General features: G+C 35.9%; 6 protein-coding genes across 9 annotated transcripts in view; all 6 read left to right on the top strand.

Annotated features, from left to right (window-relative positions):
* mub (poly(rC)-binding protein mub) overlaps positions 1-19,216 on the top strand; it is a 128,333-nt gene that overhangs the window by 88,337 nt on the left and 20,780 nt on the right. The window lies entirely within an intron of this gene.
* On the top strand, positions 436-6,870 carry LOC145326361 (uncharacterized). The gene is made up of 6 exons (XM_080169670.1): positions 436-740; positions 1,862-1,923; positions 2,857-3,710; positions 4,254-4,369; positions 4,634-4,802; positions 5,270-6,870. Exons 3-6 carry the CDS (start codon positions 3,683-3,685, stop codon positions 5,893-5,895), a joined length of 939 nt encoding a protein of 312 aa, XP_080025796.1. The 5' UTR covers positions 436-740; positions 1,862-1,923; positions 2,857-3,682; the 3' UTR covers positions 5,896-6,870.
* Positions 7,428-9,094, top strand: LOC145325466 (uncharacterized). The gene is made up of 4 exons (XM_080168452.1): positions 7,428-7,580; positions 7,808-8,124; positions 8,352-8,575; positions 8,789-9,094. Exons 1-4 carry the CDS (start codon positions 7,491-7,493, stop codon positions 8,929-8,931), a joined length of 774 nt encoding a protein of 257 aa, XP_080024578.1. The 5' UTR covers positions 7,428-7,490; the 3' UTR covers positions 8,932-9,094.
* Positions 9,135-10,515, top strand: LOC145326358 (uncharacterized). The gene is made up of 3 exons (XM_080169667.1): positions 9,135-9,539; positions 9,817-9,939; positions 10,250-10,515. The coding sequence occupies exons 1-3, from the start codon at positions 9,441-9,443 to the stop codon at positions 10,499-10,501; spliced, it is 474 nt and encodes a 157-aa protein (XP_080025793.1). The 5' UTR covers positions 9,135-9,440; the 3' UTR covers positions 10,502-10,515.
* Positions 11,620-14,546, top strand: LOC145325514 (uncharacterized). Its single transcript, XM_080168493.1, has 4 exons — positions 11,620-11,871; positions 12,163-13,475; positions 13,805-13,891; positions 14,145-14,546. The coding sequence occupies exons 2-4, from the start codon at positions 12,242-12,244 to the stop codon at positions 14,507-14,509; spliced, it is 1,686 nt and encodes a 561-aa protein (XP_080024619.1). The 5' UTR covers positions 11,620-11,871; positions 12,163-12,241; the 3' UTR covers positions 14,510-14,546.
* LOC145326359 (uncharacterized) lies at positions 16,598-19,208 on the top strand. Its single transcript, XM_080169668.1, has 4 exons — positions 16,598-16,708; positions 16,934-17,065; positions 17,570-17,680; positions 17,876-19,208. Exons 1-4 carry the CDS (start codon positions 16,626-16,628, stop codon positions 17,958-17,960), a joined length of 411 nt encoding a protein of 136 aa, XP_080025794.1. The 5' UTR covers positions 16,598-16,625; the 3' UTR covers positions 17,961-19,208.

Below are 19,216 nucleotides of genomic sequence, written 5' to 3'. Positions count from 1 at the left end.
AAAAAATTATAAAACAAACAGTTTATCGAAGTAGCTTAAAACCATGCGTAAGGTCCTAAATTATATTGATTTTTTTATTACATTATTTAAAACTTACTACTAAGTGAGCCCTTCTTTAATTGCAGCGCCCAAATAGTTATTTCTGATGAATCAGTGTTGCTGAACCTGAAAAACAATATTCTTAATTTAAATATAATTTATTAATATTTCTTACATTCATATATATTAAACCCGGATTATTTAATATTAAGAATAGGATAAAAAGTGTTTCTTAGATCAAATCAAAAAGGTTTAAAAAAGGCTTAAAACAATTATCCTATTATATATATTAATATTGTTCTCTTTTACAACGAAGCTTTTTATTTATTTTAATCTATAGCTGAAACTCAAATTAAAAATAGGATGAGGCCTCGACTTTTCTCTTCCTACTTTAAGTGCCCCTAGAGGCTTCTAAGGGGCATAGCCGCTAGTAAAACTTAAACCGTTAATCGAAGGCAGCCTAAAACCGTACGCTCAAGGTCCTATATTATTAATGTTTTTATATTAAAATTATTTAAACACTTACTTTTACGCAAACCACTCTTTGATTGCAGGGTCCATATACTAACAGCCAAGACTGAAGGTGGACACGTACTTTTTTAAACATCTGACTATCATCTCTTTGATTGCAGGGTCCATATATCAACACTAACAGCCAAGACTGGTAGACATAACATCAAGTATCATGCCAGTATAGCAAGGTACTTTTTTAAACTTCTGAATATATAGCTCTCTAGGAGTTCTTAACTGACATTCATATAAATCTTGTGACATGGACCATCTCCTGTCAATCATACTTGGATATAACACGTATTTTCTCTAAGAGACTTGAACTATAACACTCATTGTTTACAATAGTTTTCAATCGGTATAGCGGCATTCATGCACATGCTCTGTACAGGTATACAACTTTATATTGAAAAATATTTCTTTTATATCCATTGCAATATATTTTTTTATATTTTATCGATGATATTTCATTTAAGTCATTGCCAAAAATATATTACATTCACATTAAAAAAAATTTACATTTATTTAACTTTCGTAACCCTGTTTTCAGATGATAAAATCAACGTGCTGGACAAAGTTGCCAAACTTTAAAAAACACCTTATGTATATAATATCATTTTAATATTTTACCGGTTAATTAATTAAAACTGCATAACTTATATAATTCATGAAATGTTATTATTCGTTGCAATTTTACGATTAAAAATATAACTGTCTTGCAAAGTGTTTTGCCACCTATTCAATCTGTATGTTGGCAACCGTAACTTTCCATCGGCGCAATAATTCAACTGGACTATATGACTACGGTGCATTTTTGTATTTTAGTAATCATTTTTAGTGAAATTACAGTGAATTAAGACGTTAATATGTATCATTCTGTTTTATAATTCAAATTTTATCATTAATTATTGAAAATTCTTTCTAAAATATTCTTCGTATTCGTTTTTTCTCCCATTTTTGGGACTCTTTTTAGCTTACGTAATATACAGGACTTTTTTAAATGTAAAATTAATAAATATATGTCTTGCACCGTAGTATAAACGGATTGTCGCAAATATAGGAGTACAATTATAAGAATGAAACTACTTTTTTGGCCCAGAGGTGCCGGAGGCACTGGCTAAAAATAACTGTTTTTAATCTTATGCTTTTAGATTTTTATATTCGTAGAAAACCATGCATATAATACGATATGCTAGTTACCTAGTTTTTTGGCGTATGAATGAGAACACCTGTTCCTATCCACCGGATTCGAATGAATACGAGCTATTTTTATTTTGTAATTTTTTATTTCTTAAATATTCTACCTTTTCAGATAGTTCTGAATAACAGGCTATTCAAGTTAATCACCTGGGTACGCGTACATCATAATAACAGGTATGGGTGTATATTAGCTGTATAAGATTTATTTTTTTTCTCCTGCTACAAAATTTGTTCTAAATAAATAGGGGGGGGGGGGGGGGGAAGTTTTGACACATTTGCGTAAACAGGGAGTATAGGCTTTATCTTTGGACTGAGAGTATAGGTTATTAGGGATAAAATCATTCTTATATGATGAATTTTCCAAAGTTTTAATATTTTTTGGATAGGCCTCCAGGTTCCGGAGCTCCAGGCCTTCTCCCCCCCCCCCCTTGTTTAAGGACAAATAAAATACCGGAAAGTTAAAAAACATTAATCACACCCCTCCCAAAAATAAACAAGACAAACAAAATAATCATTCCTCAAATTAGGATGGATCCATACCAATACCACGAGCTGCATGACAGATGGGACGCCCTCATGGTTAGGATGTTGAGACTCTTCTCCAAGCTAAATATTCGAGTTCAAGAAGAATCATGTGGCATTGATGACGCTGTTGAAATAGTAAAACTCTTATACCATCACGGTTGGGTAGAGACACACTTAAAGAAGATTGAACCTATGCCCGAGAATCTCTACGAGAACGAGAGACCCCGCCTGGATGATACCGAGAGACGTGTCATTGACCATGAAGCCGACTGTGCACCTTTCCTCACCAACGTCAGCCCTTTTTTCTAAATAAAACCCAGAGTAACAAGGTAAAAACTACGAAATTATTGCAGGGGTGTATATTCTGCTCCGGGGGGGGGGGGGAGGGGAGGGGGAAAAAAGAAATAAGTGGATCAATGATGGAAGTTGCTTCAAATCACATGCTCTTGTTCATGGCTAGTTGTCTTTTGTAGCAGGGGAAAAAATTGTTTTTAACCAAAAAATGTTTCAGAATTCTTTGAGTTTCTTCATTAAAAAACGCTTTAGTTTTCTCATTTTTAATTCAATGTTCTTTCCTTTCAGGGAAGAGAAAGGAGAAGCTAGGAGAAGCCGAGCTCGCCGCCGGCGATTTCATCCAGCCTCCGGATATCCATGCTGAAAGCGAATTTTAATTGTAATTTGTGGCGTTATCCTCTTAGAAAATTTTGTTTGTATTATTTAACTCCCCATCCCCCCCCCCCCCCCCAAACTAAATTGCTGGGTTAGGTTAGGCTAGGTTAAGTTATACGGCTAGGTAGAGGCCAGGGGCCGTTTTTCTAGGGGGGGGGGGGGTATTTCCTAAGAGGATAACATCAATTTGTTCTTTCAGAACATTTACGTTAACCTCTCTTTGATTGCAGCGCCCATATATTTTATAATTAAGTACCCATGGTGACAGTGATCGAGCCCCACTGGTCGTGCAGATATATAATTTCCTGCATATAAACATTAATAAACATTATTTACCCCTAAAGCCGACGATTACGTATGCACGTGTACAGTTTTTTAAGCTTCTGGCTATAGCTCTCTAGGAGATCTTAATTGATATGTTTTATTTTTTGTTTTTGTTTTTTGATATTTTTGTTATGTTGTTTTTTATTATTTATTATTATTTATTTTATAGCAAATTAACAAATTTTCTGGGTTCAACATTGTTGTTATAATAAAACTCCATGCAACTGCAGAATTCTGCAAAAGTCACGACCAGTGGGGCTCGATTATATATGCGTTCGTCGGCTTTTCAGGGAAGGCAGGAAATTTATATAGGTATTATCCAGGTCAGGACTGGAACAAACAAAATTTTATGTATATATTGTATATAGTTATTTTTTTCAAAGTAAAAAAATGTCAGACCAACGCTGGATGACGTATGTATAATTGGATCACAATTTTGATAGGTAAGTTTAATTAATTTTATACACAATCAAAGAATAAATAAGGGTATTTTCTTGTTTGTAACTCTAACTCTTTATTTTGTGAGTTCCTTTGACATTTAATTTTGGTTTCAAAAAGTGTCACTCCCCCCCCCCCCCCCCCTTTTTTACTTTCTCCTTCTTTCGTTATATGTAAACAAGTAATAACCTTATTATTATAACCAGGGGTGTATATTCTGCACAAGATTTATTTTTTTTCCCCTGCTACAAATTTTTTTATTTTTTTTCCCCCCTAGATTTTTCTGAAAAAGTAGGGGGGGAAATAGAAAAATATTTAAAGAACTCTATACTTCATTTATTTTATCCCTCCTACCACACATTTCTTTATTTTTTTTTCACCAAGGAGGGGGGGGGGGGGGAAATGGAAAAAATGTTTTCAGTTTTCTTAATTTTTACATTTTTTTTTCCTCCAACCACTTATTTTTTATTTCCACCCCCCCCCCCCCTGAGCAGGGGATCCCATGCAGAATATACATCCCTGATTATAACATATACTTCTTATTTCAGGAGTTACCTATACACCCCTGTTAGACGTTATTGCAATGGGAGACAATTTGATTGGTACACTCTCTAAAGCTCTACTGAAGCGTATAAGAAGTGGAGATAAGAGGAAAAATGTACAGGTGACTTTTTACAACTAATTATTTCTACATATTTAAGATGAGACCTTACTTTTCATTACTGTACTTAAAGTATAATCTATGCTCGACTTTAATTTCTATTTTTCACTTGCAGTCAGCGCACTATAAACATGCTTGCTCTTACACCAGTATAGTCATATGTACTGTAATCAATTGACACGTGTAGCTTGCCCAAATAACGATCCATAACAACTCCCCTATATTATTTTAAATAAGTAATTCACTAATTATGTAATCTTTTTCCAGTTGCAGCATAAACTGAGGTCCATAAGAAAACTCTTCTGTACTGCAACGAGAACCAGAAAATGGCGCAAGAAACCTCCACAAAGTGAAGACAGTCAGCCATTACTAGAAGAAGAACAGCAGGAGGATTTGATGGATGTGGAATATGAGAACGAAACTGCATCGTCAAAAGGTAACCTACAATATCTGTAATATAAAGTAGAACGATGTCGGTCTGTCTGTTTGTTGTTTGTTTGTCCAAATTCCCACAAACATTGTCTCCCAATTTTTGTTTTTTATTTTCCTTTCAATCTAAATTTCAAACAATTGGTTTGATCAAACGTTAGTTAAGTTTGTCTCAAGATATCCTTGTTCCAGGGGTGTATATTCTACATGGGATCCCTTAACCTAACCCACCTTCACCCACTCTCTACATTTATCTACTTTTTCTGGAATTTTTAATTTTTTAACTTTCTAATTTGACTAGTTTTTCTTTACGGCATTATCCTTATACTAAAGTAACAGGATGTCTGTGTGTCTGTTCAAAAGGATCTTGCTAACCGCTGAACCGATTGGGTTCTCCTTTACAGGGTACCTTCACATAGGTCCCGGGAAGGTTTATAACTATAAAACACCATGTTTAACATCGTATTTTTTTAGGTAAAGTTTGTACAGGCTGCAATACCAACTTCACAAAGGAAACCGAAAGTATATGTTATCAATGCTACGCAAACCAAGTTTTGGAGCGATTAAATAACAATCCTGAAGAAACAAACTACATTAATATTGTTGTAGACAATATTAACAACAATAATACCAACGATAATAATGATGCAGACAATGACAGCATTCAAGATGCCGAGGACTGGGAACACGTCGAATTGTTTGATATACCTGAAGATGATTTTGACCCAGATGATGACGATGACCCTGATGACGAACCTGATGGCGAACCTGATGGCGATCATGACGGGGATCCCTTCAAACATCTTACAGAACTTGAGAAAGAAATTGTTAATGATTTCAGAAGCGTTTGTGTTCTAGACAACCCCATCTCTCACAACAAAGTTAGAATCATCCTGGCAATTCTAAAACGCTCGTGTATTTTCAAATTTCCGTCATATAATACATTATTCAAACCCAAATACAAAGTTGAAATCAAAGAAAACAAATATAATCCTACAAATGCTCCTGGTTCACTGATTGAGTGCAGGTATGTTTATATACGATTTAGAAAGCGTAGCATTTCTATAATCATTACCAGAATTTCCGTACGTCCATTTTAAACATGTCGATTTTTCTCCTTTTTTAACAACAAACTTTCAAGTGTTCTAATTATCAGTTTGATCATTCTTTGGTATATTGCTTCCTGCGACAACTTGAGAACAATATTATAAGCTATTATTAGTTAAAAATATATTTCTTTTTCCAGATTCCCTACCTATGAGATCCTCCAAGACGCCATCACAGACTTTAAACGGTTGAATGGACAACAGGCCGTTGATGATCATATAACTTTTGACATCTCGGGCGACGGAGTGAAAGCAGCTCAGGGATCTCATATCTCCTATTATACTGTCTGGATTAGGTAAGTAATTAATATATTGTGGATTTGAAAGGGTTGGGTTGGGATAAAGTTCTTTTCATATACAGCATGACCCTCGAAAAAATATTTTTTAGGAATGGCACCCTATATTTCAAAGGATATCGAAATATTTGTTTTACATCAATTGACAGCCCAGATTTTTAAAGCCAAAGTTTAGGAAACCATTCAATAAAGAAATAAAAAAGAAAACTAAGTTTACAATTGATACTTTTTTCTATTGCATACATATATAAAAATCTGTCTTACTGTATACCAGGACTTAATTAATACCATAAGTAAACCTAGTTTTTACCACTTTTACGGTAAAATTTTACCAGCCTTTACGTTTTATAAATCAGTAACTACAATTTTAAGTCTAAGTTATTAAATGCTATTATTATTAATTCTTCTTTATTATTTCAGGTTATTCTTCAACAAGGATTTCAGTGTTATATTGCCAGTCAGCATATTTGAGAAGACGAGGAGGCGTCCCTACAGTTACAACTTTCTGGATAATGTTACCCGATTCATCAACAAACTAATTCAAGAAGGATTACCTGGACATACCTTTCAATGTAGAACCATCATCCACGATGCCGTTGCGAGAGCCGATGTATTCGGCATTCTTGGCCATGGATCAAAAAATGGATGCCCACACTGTGACCTTCCAGGGATGGCTTTTTCACAGACTTATCTCCGTCAAAAGAACTTGGTATTGTTCGAATCAATGAATGTATTTTACCCCAGTGACAGTCAAAATATGGGTACGCCGAGGTCTGACGAGAAATTCCGCAAGTTAGAGGAAAATAATCAGAACATGAAAACCAGTTTTTCTGAGCTTGACCCGAGCTTGGATTTAATACAAGATACCCCCAGTGATCCGATGCACGCGTTGCACCTGGGCTATGTAAAGAAAGTGATGACGTACCTGAAGAAAGGACGTAATAGTTATCCAGAATTGGAAGAAGAAGACTTAGTTCAAATGGAGAGAATTACAGGGATGTACTGCATTTGACTAAAGAAATGACGCGTAAAATAGGTGTTTTCTTCGCGCATTTCTCGGCACTGCGATAAAATTCTGCATTTTTAGATTTATGTCTATTACACATTATTTGTACGCCTTGTTATGCCGCTTAAAAGAGTGTTAGTTTGAAAAGTTTAAAGAACTTAAATTTTGAAAATTTTCTCCTTATCACCCATATTTTACCATGAACTGCAGTAACTCCAATTATAGATGAAATCAACGATCAATTGAAGCTTGTTGGCGATTTTGATCGCGTTCCCCGTACGTCCATCATGCGCCTGACAGAGAAGAAGCTAGCCCTCAATTTGAAAAGTTCTGAATTCAAAGTACTGGGCTTTTACCATATGATATTTTATGCAGAGGTAGGTTTTTACCATATTATAATCTTTTTAGAATTTAAAGCTTATTTCAGTTTCATTATATTGTATAGCAATAACATTCTTTTTAAATTTGCGCACGTGTGCTATATTATATATATATTTCTATTGAGGAGGGTGGACTTCCAATAAGTATATAGGGCGAAGCCCCTAGAGGCTAGGGGCGAAAGAGCTAGTTTTCCCTTAAATTATTACGATGTTTTTTTTTCCAGTTGGCAAATCTTAAAGATGAACAACGTCTGATATGCAAGTTTTTATTCCACATATTGCGCTGTCTCGAAGAGCATATAACAACTGAACGTGTGGCTGAGCTCAAGACCATGATAATGGTCCTGAACTCAAAATTGGCGGAGATGTACGGCGAATCGTGCTTGAGTTACAATACTCACATGCTTTACCATATGCCGGAACATGTCCGCCGATTTGGACCATCCATGGCGTTCAGTTGTTATGCTTTCGAAAGTGCCAATCATGTGATTGCAACTTACATCCGAGGATATAATTTTGGCCTTAAAGAGGTTTCAAACAGGTAATACTATTTTTTTTTAGTTGAGTTCCTTTGACTTTTAGTTTTGGTTTCAAGAAGTGTCACTTCTCCCCCCCCCCCCCACTCTTTACAAATTTTAATGTAATTTTTAAAAATGTAACATAACTTTCTTTCCGTGTATTGCTGATCAAACACTTAAGCTATAACGATTTCACCAGCAACATACCTTTCCGTTTAACAGCCATTAATGACATAAATGACATATTTAGATTGTTGATATTTCACACAGTGAAACCGTACATAAATGAAAAGCTGGCTGTCAGGGGAAAAAGGAATGCCAACAAACGAAAGTTCGAAAGAAATCAATTCTATACAGACTGCCAAGACCTCTACTTTGTCCCAGACTGCCGTCGTGATAAAACAGTATGGTTGGTCCACAAAGTGAGGACATTTTTTCCGGCATACACCTTTCCTGAAGATTCCAGAATAATAGGTAGGGGTGTATATTTTGCACATGATTAATTGTTGTATAGAAATATTTCATGAACTATACATTTCATCTAATTCCTTTTTAACCTACCACAATTTATTTGTAATTCTTTATCATGCCAGGAGGAGAGTGTGGTAAAGGGGGGAGGGGGGGTCTAGGAAATATGAATTAAGTTTTATGGTTTTAAACACTGAAAATATACACCCCTGGTATTAGGAGTAGGCAAGACTGACGATCCCGAAGACTATAGCCATCCTCCAACAGAACTAGCCTCCAACCTACTGAAGTACAGAGTAGCACATATCTCCGTACACCTGTTGCATCAAGATGTCTCCATCGTAATTCCTATCGGAATTTAATTTTGTACATTGAAAGCAGAGAAAGGGGGGGGGGGGAAATGACACTTTTTGAAACCAAAACTAAAAGTTCCATATTGTACCCTTATAAAACAACTGCCATGCAAAATTACAGATCTGTAACTGTTTCTTTAGTTCAGTTCCTTTGACTTTTAGTTTTGGTTTCAAAAAGTGTCACTTCCCCCCCCCCCCCCCCTTTTGTTATAATATGTATGTAAAATGTTGTAAAATTCAACTGAAGGCCCTTCCTTCCCTCTTTATTTGGAATTTATGTGAAATGTACTTTAAAATATTTTTTTCATTAAAATTATTTTTTATAGCTAATTTTAAAAAAGGCATTTCAACTAAATTTAGCAAAACCCTACCTTTTTGGCCATCGATGGGTATGAAGTTAAAGTGTTATAAGTCTAGTCTGTAATTTGAAAGAGTACATGTTTGCAATTTAATTTAATTTTACATAAAATTTTAATTTCTGTCTACACATTTCAGATTTAAAACTATGCAAATTGCCCATGCCAACGACCTGGATCCAACAGCGTAACTTCGACTGGCAATTGATCAAGCTAGATCCCAAAATGACGAGGACTGGAAAGAGTGCTAGTTCTGTAAAGGTAAAAATTATATTTAAGGCCTAATTTACTATTGTACAAATTGCTGCTACCCTTCGCTCTTAAAACTTATAAATTCGCATGTTACCGGATCGAAAGGAAAACCTTATCGGTTCATGCTTAACAGACCACAAAAGATTATTGACCAAGTATAATTATTTATTAATTTTCCACAGTGTGTTTAACATTTGATATTAGTAATTAAAATTCTAGGGGCGTAGCCACTGCTATCTAATATCTTTTTATGCATTGTAAATACAACAATTATTTCTTGTTTTAGAACAACAAGCCTACTGGAGGTGGCAAACCTAATTTAAGTGCCAGAGGTGGAAGTGCCAAAGCTCCAAGTGCCAAAACTGGAAGCAACAAATCTACTGGAGGTGGCAAAGGTACAACAGCAAAGGTAGGATTTTAAGTTTTATTGTTATCGGTTTTTGGTTTGTTGGTGTTTTGTTGTTAAACTAAACTTACTAACATGATGTCTGTTTGTGGGTTTGTACCAACAAATCTCGTTAACCGTTGAACAAATTGGGTCCCTCTAACCATATAACTTAACCTAGCCTAACCTAACACAGTCATTTTGTCGGGAGAGGGGGGGGGGGAGGGTAAAGTTTTAAAAAATAGAAGAAAAAAATTAGGATAATGCCGGTGTTGTTTAAAACTATAATCCTCGGTAAGTAATGCTTTACAATAATTATCTATATTATTTTTAGAACACAAATAGAACCACAACATCTCCAATGAGGCCAATAAATATTACCCCACCTCCATCTCCACGGGCACGGCACCACTCCGCGAGTCAACGGACCGCGAGAGCTGTAGTTCCTCCTGCAACATCATCACGATCCCAGTCCCAGTCATCACGACCCCAGGGATCATCTGGCCCTTCTGGTGAGATGGAAGAAAGCGAGGTATTATTTTTATTTCATTTTGTCATCCAGAGGATACAAATTACAATTATTTAGGATATATATCGACTTAGCCTGGAAAAAATAACTTGTAAGATTTGACTAAATTTTTGGTAAACATTGACCAATAAAAATTTACCTTGTAAATTTTTACAAACAAGTTGGTCAAATTTTACCAAGTTGATTTTTTGGTCAAAGTCCAAAAATCTGGACTTAGCCTAAAAATTTACCTTGTCAATTTTTACCAAAAAGTTGGTCAAATTTTACCAAGTTTTTTTGTTTGTCAAAGTCCAAAAATGATGGAAGATGCTTAGGATCACTTGCTCTTGTTTGTGGATAGTCTTCTTTTCTACCACATAGTTTTTAAAATACCAAGACTTGAAAATATGTGGTTTAATATGTTTCATTTTAAGGATTTGTTCACCGGGGCCGTTATGAACCAAATTCAGAACCAATTTCAGCAGCTACGTACTTTCTTGACCTCACAAATGAAAAATCAATTAGAGCCCATTAATGCGTCCATCAGAAACTTGGTAAACAAAACGTCCACAAACCATGAGTTAGTGAAGAATGAAATCAAAGACCTGCAAGACAGTGTATCAAGAGATATGGCTGAAAATACTAAAACCCTGAAAACAGAAATGAAGAAAAACAACCAAATTGTGGAAACCTTGGTGACTGATCTAAGAAGACTGACCAATGTGGATGAGCTTGATGAGGAGGAGGCGAATAAAGGGCCTAGTGAGAATCAGGATGTTGTCGTGGACCAGATTTTCTCACCAGATTTTTACAGAGAAAGAATAAAGAACCAGGACCCCTTGGAAAAAGATGGTTATATGAGAAGAGAAGAAATTATCTTTTTCATCCAAAATTTCGAAGACTCACTGAAAGTGGATATAGGCTGGCAAACCTTACTGAAAGTATGCCGCGACATCATAACCTTCCTGTATGTCGTGTTCGAGCAGTTCACCTTTGACGCCCGCATCACAGCTGCCTTTTGGACTGCTCCGGAAGTTATTGATGACGAAACTGGTAAGTAAATATTATTTTGTAAATTTGACATGATGAGAAAACGTTTAAAACAGGGAGAAGGGAGGTGGGGGCAAGAGAAATAAACCGAATAAAAGGGGCATTCCTATTCTTGCTAGCAGGTGACCATGTACAATAATCTTTTTATATATATATTTTATTTGTGAAAATAAATCTTGTGCAGAATATACACCCCTGGTACAATAATAAACATGTACCTATGCAGAGTTAATTGAAAATTTCATTATTATTTCAGTGGATCGTTTCTTGGATCATTGTAAGTTAGTGCTTAACGAGACGTACCTAGATGAAGCTATCCCACCAAATTTGTGGAGAACAGGAACCTATGTGTCTTCAAGCGACCTTTTTCTAGTGAGGAACCACATACAAGCTTGTAGGTAATTCAATTATTTATCGCATCTATTCCGCGTCTATTCAATGTGAAAGTGGTAGTTTTACAAAATGCATTTCAATGTTCTTTAGTTAAAAAAGTAGTTTCACGAAATGTTAACTGCATATTGTATTCTTGTTAAATTGTTAAACTACATTTCTATGGCATATGTTTCAAAGAATTTCAATTTTGTACCATGTATTTTTTTATGTGGCAAGACTTTTAGTTCATCTTTTCTTGATATATGTTATATGTTATATATTGAGACTGTTTTGATATAAACCCTTTTTTTATCTAGGTTCTTGCGCAATTTCGAACACACTTTTAAAGAGGACGCGACTGGTTTTTGTGAAAATAAGAAGAGGGCCCAAGATTATATGCTTGCTAATGAGGATCCTGTCTGCTGGAGGCTATTTCGAGGGCTGGTAACGCGAAAACAAGAACGCGCATTGTCAACCCCAAACTACACGTATGAACAGGTTTTTGAAATCAAGCCAAGGAAGGAGACAAGCAATAAGAAAGGCAAGAAAGACAAGAAAGACAAGAAAGACAAGAAAGACAAGAAGGAAAAGGCACAGAAACGATCAGCCTTACAGATGTGTGAATTTTATCTGGCCCCTGCAGAGATACAAAGAATTAAGCGGCGTATTAAACCGAAGACAATCACAACTTCAACACCAGGTGTTACAGCCGAAGACAGGAAATTTTACCACATGTTAGGTGCCCACTCAATGGGTTGCTTACCCCACGAAGTTCAAGGAAAGAACCCGATTTACTTGAGAATAAACAATGACAGGTCGAGAAATTCATTTCAGATCAAAGATTATGCAGACATGGCAAAGAACCCCAAGCAATTTTTCAAGACAGTCCATAGTGATAAGAAGGTTATACAAAGAGCTGTAATGTATTATTCGTACGCCACAACCAATTTGAAACCAGAAATGAGTGAAGAACAGACAAAGATTCACAATGCCAGTGAGAAAGCAACTAGAATTTCAAGAAATAGAAAGATGAATGCTGCTGATGAATCCACTGCTGATGATTGCACTGCTGATGATTCCACTGCTGATGATTCCACTGCTGATGTATCCACTGATGGTGAAGACAATGAGGGGGGAGGCAATGCTGTTGAAGACAATGAAGCTGAAGGCAATGCTGTTGAAGAAAATGGTATGGAAAACATTGCTGATGAAGAAAGCAACAATGGTGAGGAGCTTGTAATTGATGACGGAGCCGACGACGTTGAAATGAATTCAAATGATGATCAGATTGGGAATGACTTACCCGCGGAGAATCCAGCAGTAACTCCAGAACCAGTAAAGCACCCAGTAAAGCCACGTAGGTTATATGAAGATCCAATTGTCAACAGCCAGTCCAATAATAAACCCAAAGTAAATGTATTTAAAAACATCACAAGCTCCAAAAGGAAGAAGCATGGAAAGGGCTCGAAGTCGAAGTCGAAGAAGATAATTATTTCTGAAACAGACGATGAGGGCCAAAATGTGGGAAATCTTGATGATACAGTCCCAATGCAAGATGATGAACAACCACCAAACTTTCCACCACTGCAAAGACAGAAAGAATTTTATGGACGAAATAATTCAATCACAGGTACATATTTGTTGAACATTAATTATTATTTATAAGTTTTATCTTTCCTCGTATTGTGTATATACTGCACAAGATTTTTTTTCCTCTGCTACTAATTTTTTTTCAATTTTTCTTCCCCCCCCCCTAGTTTTTTTTCACCAAGTAGGGGGAAAATTGAAAAATATTTAAAGAACTCTATGATTTATTTATTCTATCCCTCCTACAACACATTTCCTTTTAAAATTTTTTTTTCAACCAAGTAGGGGGGGTGGGGGGGTGGAAAAATGTTTTCAGTACTTGCTTTTTGTTTGGAAACGTATAAAATTAATGTATAAATTAATTATTTACAGGCAACAGTAACGAGAGACAGGTGACTGGAAAGGCAACAAGAGTCGTGGAGGAAAGCAGCAGTGATGAGAATGATGAGGATGCCGAAGGTATTGTTATTTATAGTTTGAAAAACGTAGGAACTGTATCACCTAAATTTAAGTTTATTAATATTTTAAAATTTTACCATAAAAGTGGTAAAAACTAGTTTTTTTATGGTATTAATTGTATCCTGGAGATCGGATTCTACTCTTCTGTGTATTGGTTCTGCGGTGATTTTAAGCTATTTCCTTGGAGGGGGGGGGGGGTTGGGGTTGGGTAACATTTATACTATTTGAAATAATGACTATAATAATTATTTAGATGATGTGGCGATCATTCCAAAGAACCGGGAGCGAAGGCAAACCGCATTGGAAGCCGAAGCAAAAACCAAGAAAAGTTTACAGCTGGACAATGAACCATCATTCGAGGTGGATAACGAAGATGACGGAAACCAGAGTGACGAAATTGTGGAGGTTGAGGACAATGAGGGCAAGAATGACGGCAATGCAAGTAAGGAAATTCGGATACATCCATGTGGAATAATATTACCCAAACTTGCCATTATAATTCACAACCACACGGGTCATTATGAGGTTGTTGCAGTAGGCTCAAATGTTTCTATATACAACCAAATGGAAATTTTAGAACTCATCAACATTGACGGTAAGTTACAGGTCTTAATGTAATAAATGGGGGGGGGGGGGGGGGGGGGTGGGCGAAAGTGACACTTTTTTGGGGCTTTTATTGGCGGTCCTCGGCGGTGGCGACGCCGTTTCTTCACAGTTCCATATTGTACCCCTATAAAGCAATTGCCAATGCAAAATTCCCCCTTTTATCTTTGATTGGCATATTAATATAGGGTAAAAAATATTGCTTGTTTTCATTTGAATCTGATTAATAGTAACTAATGTTCATATAGGTATGGAAATAATATTGAAGCTACAATTATGTACATTTGCTTTAACATTTTTTATTTCTTTGTAGGAGAAAAAGCAAAGTGGAAAAAAGATGAAGAAGAAGGTGAATTACTTTCTGACGTCAAAGAAGAAGCACCAGAGAGTGATGAGACAGATGAAGGTCATCAATCAGACCCAGACACTGGAACTGGCAGTAGTAGTAGTAGTGAAGAAGAAGAAGAACAACGCAAGCCAAAAGCAAAAGTGGCCCAAAAGCCAAAGCCTACCCAAGAAGTTCCTAAACGTCCCAGAAAACAAACAACATTTCCATCAACGAATCAAATTAATGCGGTGTTGTACAGAAACCAGAGCAGAGCAAGCACGAGCACAGCACAAATTAATTCAAGCCGGGAATATGCTGAAAGCGCAGGCACATCAAATCCTGATGAAGACGTAAACACAGAACCAGGTTGTAGTTATAGTCCAGAGCCAGGTTGTAGTAATAGTCAACTCAGTGAGCAACCTAACCAAACTAAGCTGCAGCAAATGTTGAACAGAACAAATACACATTTGCCCGATTTCGGCCAGCGTGGTGAGGCTCGGACAAGAAGAGATGCCAACAAACGAGTAAAGGACAACATGAAGAAGCAAAGATTGTGGGAACAGGGACACAGGCCTGAAGATGATGAGTTAGAGAAGAAGAAAAGATCAACCTCCAGACCACCACAGAGAGCAAGTTCTCAACAATGTTCTCAAAACATAAACAATTACGGTATCTTTGGCAGCTACATTACAGCTGATTCGGGAAAGGGGTGTATATTCTGCACAAGAAATATTGTTTGTCCACGGCTAAAAATTTTTAAAATTTACAAATGTTTTCAGTTTTCTTAATTATTACCTTTTTTTCTTACCTCCATCTATTTATATTTAATGAAATCTAATATACATCCCTGAGCATTCTTGGAAAAAATATTACACATCCGAACCATGTAGAATATACATCCCTGGCAGAATGGAGACAAGTATTATCCGTCGGAACCTTCGTCTGAAAACGAAGAACAAGACGAAGAACAAGACGAAGAACAAGACGAAGAACAAGACGAAGACCTGATTATAGGTCGCAGTCAATCCCAATAATTCCAGGACTTTACGTATATATATATTTATATGTAATTTTTTTTGATGTCATAAGTTTCATCTTCAATTTTTTTTTCTAATATCTAGAAAGGAGTCTTTTCCCAAAATGCATTTGAAGTTAATTTAGTGAACCGTATATTTGAACCTGTTTAAATGTGTTTAAACTCTATTTATATGGCATAAATTTGAAGAAAGTTAAATTTTCTACCACGTACTTTTACCATCTTAACAAAGAAAAATATGCAATTCACAAAATTAAGTTCAAATGCATTTTGTGAAACTACCCCTTTCCACCAATTAAGTTTAATGAGCTTAAAGTTAAGAGCTTAAACTGAAAATTTTTTGTTGTATAATCTGTCGCATTTTTTGTAATTCAGTATATAGCAGTTGTAGTTTACCCCCTAAACTAAGGAAAAAAGTATTCAGAACTAGCTTTTGTTAATTTTATATATTTGTTTAATTTTGTATAAAAATATTATATATATGACAGTTATCGTAGGGAATGTTTTAATTAATACGGTGGTAGATTTCCATGGTAAAATGCGTAATGTTTATGTGCTGTATTAAAAAAGAGAACGTTTCAAATTTGTATAAACTTTTTGTAAATGTTAAATTTGTCTATATACTTGTTTACAATATAAGATATACCAATATGTGATCTTGCTGGCCACCCTATTATATTAAAATTCCCTACGTCAGTTTTTTGGACATTTATTAATGAAAATTTAATTACCAGTGATAATTTGTTTCTTTTCAAATTTAATATAGAATGTCCGACATGACAGCCACAGCAGCAGCCGACTTAGAGAGAGACGAACAGCACGAAGAACAGAAGCCGGAAACCACAAGTGGGTGAGTAATATTTTAATATGTATAAAACGAAGTAGAATGATGTCTGTCTGTCTGTCTGTCCGTCCGTCCGTCCCTAGCTATATTTTGGTAACCATTCATCGAATCAGATTCGACAATCCATCACAACATAATTACATAAATACATATTACATATTTTTTGGTAATTACTTCTTTGGGCAAAGGTCCGATTACCTGGGATATATAATATATATTTATATATTTCAGTGATAGCGAAAAACAGAAGAACGAAATGAGTGTGTCTGAGCCTGAGCTGCCTGCTAAGCTGGATGACCTGACTGATACCCCTCCTAAATCGTCTGATACAGAAGATTTGAACCTAACTTTGGATTGCACTACGTAAGTTTATTTATTTTTGTTACCATTCTATTTCTGTTCGGAAGGTGGTAGTAGCCGGATTGAAAAGAGTAGGATAAACATTATTGTTATGGCGAATAATTATAGTTTCATTCAGGGGTGTACATTACGCACAAGATTTATTTTGTTCCCGTGGTACAAAATTTTGTATTTTTTTCCCACCTATTTTTATCTCACCAAGTAGGGACGGAAATGGAGAAATATTGAAAGAACTAAAATTTTTGGTCCTACCACACATATTTTAGTTATTTTCCCCCCACCACCTGAACAGGGGATCCCATATAGGATATACACCCCTGATATTTCAAATTAGCAGCTACGCTAAACCCTCTAATATGAAGTATATCTCTTAAAGTTTCTTTTGCCACTCCCTTCCCTTGCCGGTACCTATGAGAAGAACCCGATCTGTTCAGTGGTTATCGAGATCCTTCGGTACATAAACACGGACATCCTGTTACTTTAGTATTATTTTTTTTTATTTTTCAGGGACGACGATGGATGGGAGACAATGCAGAAAATAAAACAAGACCTTAGGGCAGCAAAGCAAAAAATTGCTTCTTTGGAAGAGGAGATCGCTTGTTTGGAAACACAAACAAAGTAAGAAATTTTTTTCACTTCTTTTTTTGGTATTTAATCCGGGCGACTGTGTTGTAAATGATTTTTCGGTACAGACAAATTCACCTTTATATATTACAAAACTAGCAAGTATGCCTCTAGGGGTAAGGTGGGAGGGGTAAATGTGGACCAAAAAAAAAGTTTACTATTTAATTATAATATGATTGCTTAATTCAGGGAGCAATCCAAGAGATGTCCGGCGGCACAAAAGGATGACCAGAAGGTCGGACAAGCCTCTGTTATGGAAGGAGAAGCAAAGTAAGATATCCTATTATATAAAGTAGTAAGCGTTTTTTGTTTGTCCCGAAGGATAACCGCTAAACCGATATTGTTCTACTTTAAAGTGAAGCTTCTTATAGGTCCTGGAAAGGTTTTAAACTATTTTTGTGCAGGGTGTCTTCACCCCCTTCCCCAAAAAATATTTTTACTCTTCTGAAACTGAAATTGAAAATGGGAAGATGTTGATTTTTCCCCTTCCAACCTTAAGTGCCCCTAGAGGTTTCTAGGGGCGTAGCCACTAGTTTCTTTTAATAATCTTTTTTCATACTTTATCCGGGCGACTGTGTTGTAAATGATTTTTCGGTACAGACAAATTCACCTTTATATATTACAAAACTATAGCAAGTATGCCTCTAGGGGTAAGGTGGGAGTGGTAAATGTGGACCATAAAAAGTTTACTATTTAATAATAATATGATTGCTTAATTCAGGGAGCAATCCGAGAAATGTCCGGCGGCACAAAATGATGATCAGAAGGTCGGACAAGCCTCTGTTATGGAAGGAGAAGCAAAGTAAGATATCCTGTTATATAAAGTAGTAAGCGTTTTTTGTCTGTCCCGAAGGATAACCGCTAAACCGATATTGTTCTCCTTTAAAGTGAAGCTTCTTATAGGTCCTGGAAAGGTTTTAAACTATTTTTGTGCAGGGTGTCTTCACCCCCTTCCCCAAAAAATATTTTTACTCTTCTGAAACTGAAATTGAAAATGGGAAGATGTTGATTTTTCCCCTTCCAACCTTAAGTGCCCCTAGAGGTTTCTAGGGGCGTAGCCACTAGTTTCTTTTAATAATCTTTTTTCATACTTTATCCGGGCGACTGTGTTGTAAATGATTTTTCGGTACAGACAAATTCACCTTTATATATTACAAAACTATAGCAAGTATGCCTCTAGGGGTAAGGTGGGAGTGGTAAATGTGGACCATAAAAAGTTTACTATTTAATAATAATATAATTGCTTAATTCAGGGAGCAATCCGAGAAATGTCCGGCGGCACAAAATGATGATCAGAAGGTCGGACAAGCCTCTGTTATGGAAGGAGAAGCAAAGTAAGATATCCTATTATATAAAGTAGTAAGCGTTTTTTGTCTGTCCCGAAGGATAACCGCTAAACCGATATTGTTCTCCTTTAAAGTGAAGCTTCTTATAGGTCCTGGAAAGGTTTTAAACTATTTTTGTGCAGGGTGTCTTCACCCCCTCCCCCAAAAAATATTTTTACTCTTCTGAAACTGAAATTGAAAATGG

The sequence above is a fragment of the Acartia tonsa genome, chromosome 8 (genome assembly GCF_053477335.1).
Source record: "Acartia tonsa isolate MP-2025a chromosome 8, ASM5347733v1, whole genome shotgun sequence".
Classification (NCBI taxonomy): Eukaryota; Metazoa; Arthropoda; class Copepoda; order Calanoida; family Acartiidae; genus Acartia; species Acartia tonsa.
Note: the sequence above shows the minus strand (reverse complement) of the source record. Positions and strands in the feature narration are given on the sequence as shown.

Excerpts from the sequence above, each read along its gene's own strand:
- LOC145326361 (XM_080169670.1), top strand. The coding sequence starts at position 3,683 with ATGTATAATTGGATCACAATTTTGATAG. Across the intron at positions 4,370-4,633 it reads ATAAGAGGAAAAATGTACAG|TTGCAGCATAAACTGAGGTC; the intron begins GTGACTTTTTAC and ends ATCTTTTTCCAG. Across the intron at positions 4,803-5,269 it reads CGAAACTGCATCGTCAAAAG|GTAAAGTTTGTACAGGCTGC; the intron begins GTAACCTACAAT and ends GTATTTTTTTAG.
- LOC145325466 (XM_080168452.1), top strand. The coding sequence starts at position 7,491 with ATGCGCCTGACAGAGAAGAAGCTAGCCCTCAATTTGAAAAGTTCTGAA. Across the intron at positions 8,125-8,351 it reads CTTAAAGAGGTTTCAAACAG|ATTGTTGATATTTCACACAG; the intron begins GTAATACTATTT and ends TGACATATTTAG. Across the intron at positions 8,576-8,788 it reads TGAAGATTCCAGAATAATAG|GAGTAGGCAAGACTGACGAT; the intron begins GTAGGGGTGTAT and ends CCCTGGTATTAG.
- LOC145326358 (XM_080169667.1), top strand. The coding sequence starts at position 9,441 with ATGCCAACGACCTGGATCCAACAGCGTAACTTCGACTGGCAATTGATC. Across the intron at positions 9,540-9,816 it reads AGAGTGCTAGTTCTGTAAAG|AACAACAAGCCTACTGGAGG; the intron begins GTAAAAATTATA and ends TTCTTGTTTTAG. Across the intron at positions 9,940-10,249 it reads GCAAAGGTACAACAGCAAAG|AACACAAATAGAACCACAAC; the intron begins GTAGGATTTTAA and ends TATTATTTTTAG.
- LOC145325514 (XM_080168493.1), top strand. The coding sequence starts at position 12,242 with ATGCTTGCTAATGAGGATCCTGTCTGCTGGAGGCTATTTCGAGGGCTG. Across the intron at positions 13,476-13,804 it reads ACGAAATAATTCAATCACAG|GCAACAGTAACGAGAGACAG; the intron begins GTACATATTTGT and ends AATTATTTACAG. Across the intron at positions 13,892-14,144 it reads GAATGATGAGGATGCCGAAG|ATGATGTGGCGATCATTCCA; the intron begins GTATTGTTATTT and ends ATAATTATTTAG.
- LOC145326359 (XM_080169668.1), top strand. The coding sequence starts at position 16,626 with ATGTCCGACATGACAGCCACAGCAGCAGCCGACTTAGAGAGAGACGAA. Across the intron at positions 16,709-16,933 it reads AAGCCGGAAACCACAAGTGG|TGATAGCGAAAAACAGAAGA; the intron begins GTGAGTAATATT and ends TATATATTTCAG. Across the intron at positions 17,066-17,569 it reads CTAACTTTGGATTGCACTAC|GGACGACGATGGATGGGAGA; the intron begins GTAAGTTTATTT and ends TTTATTTTTCAG.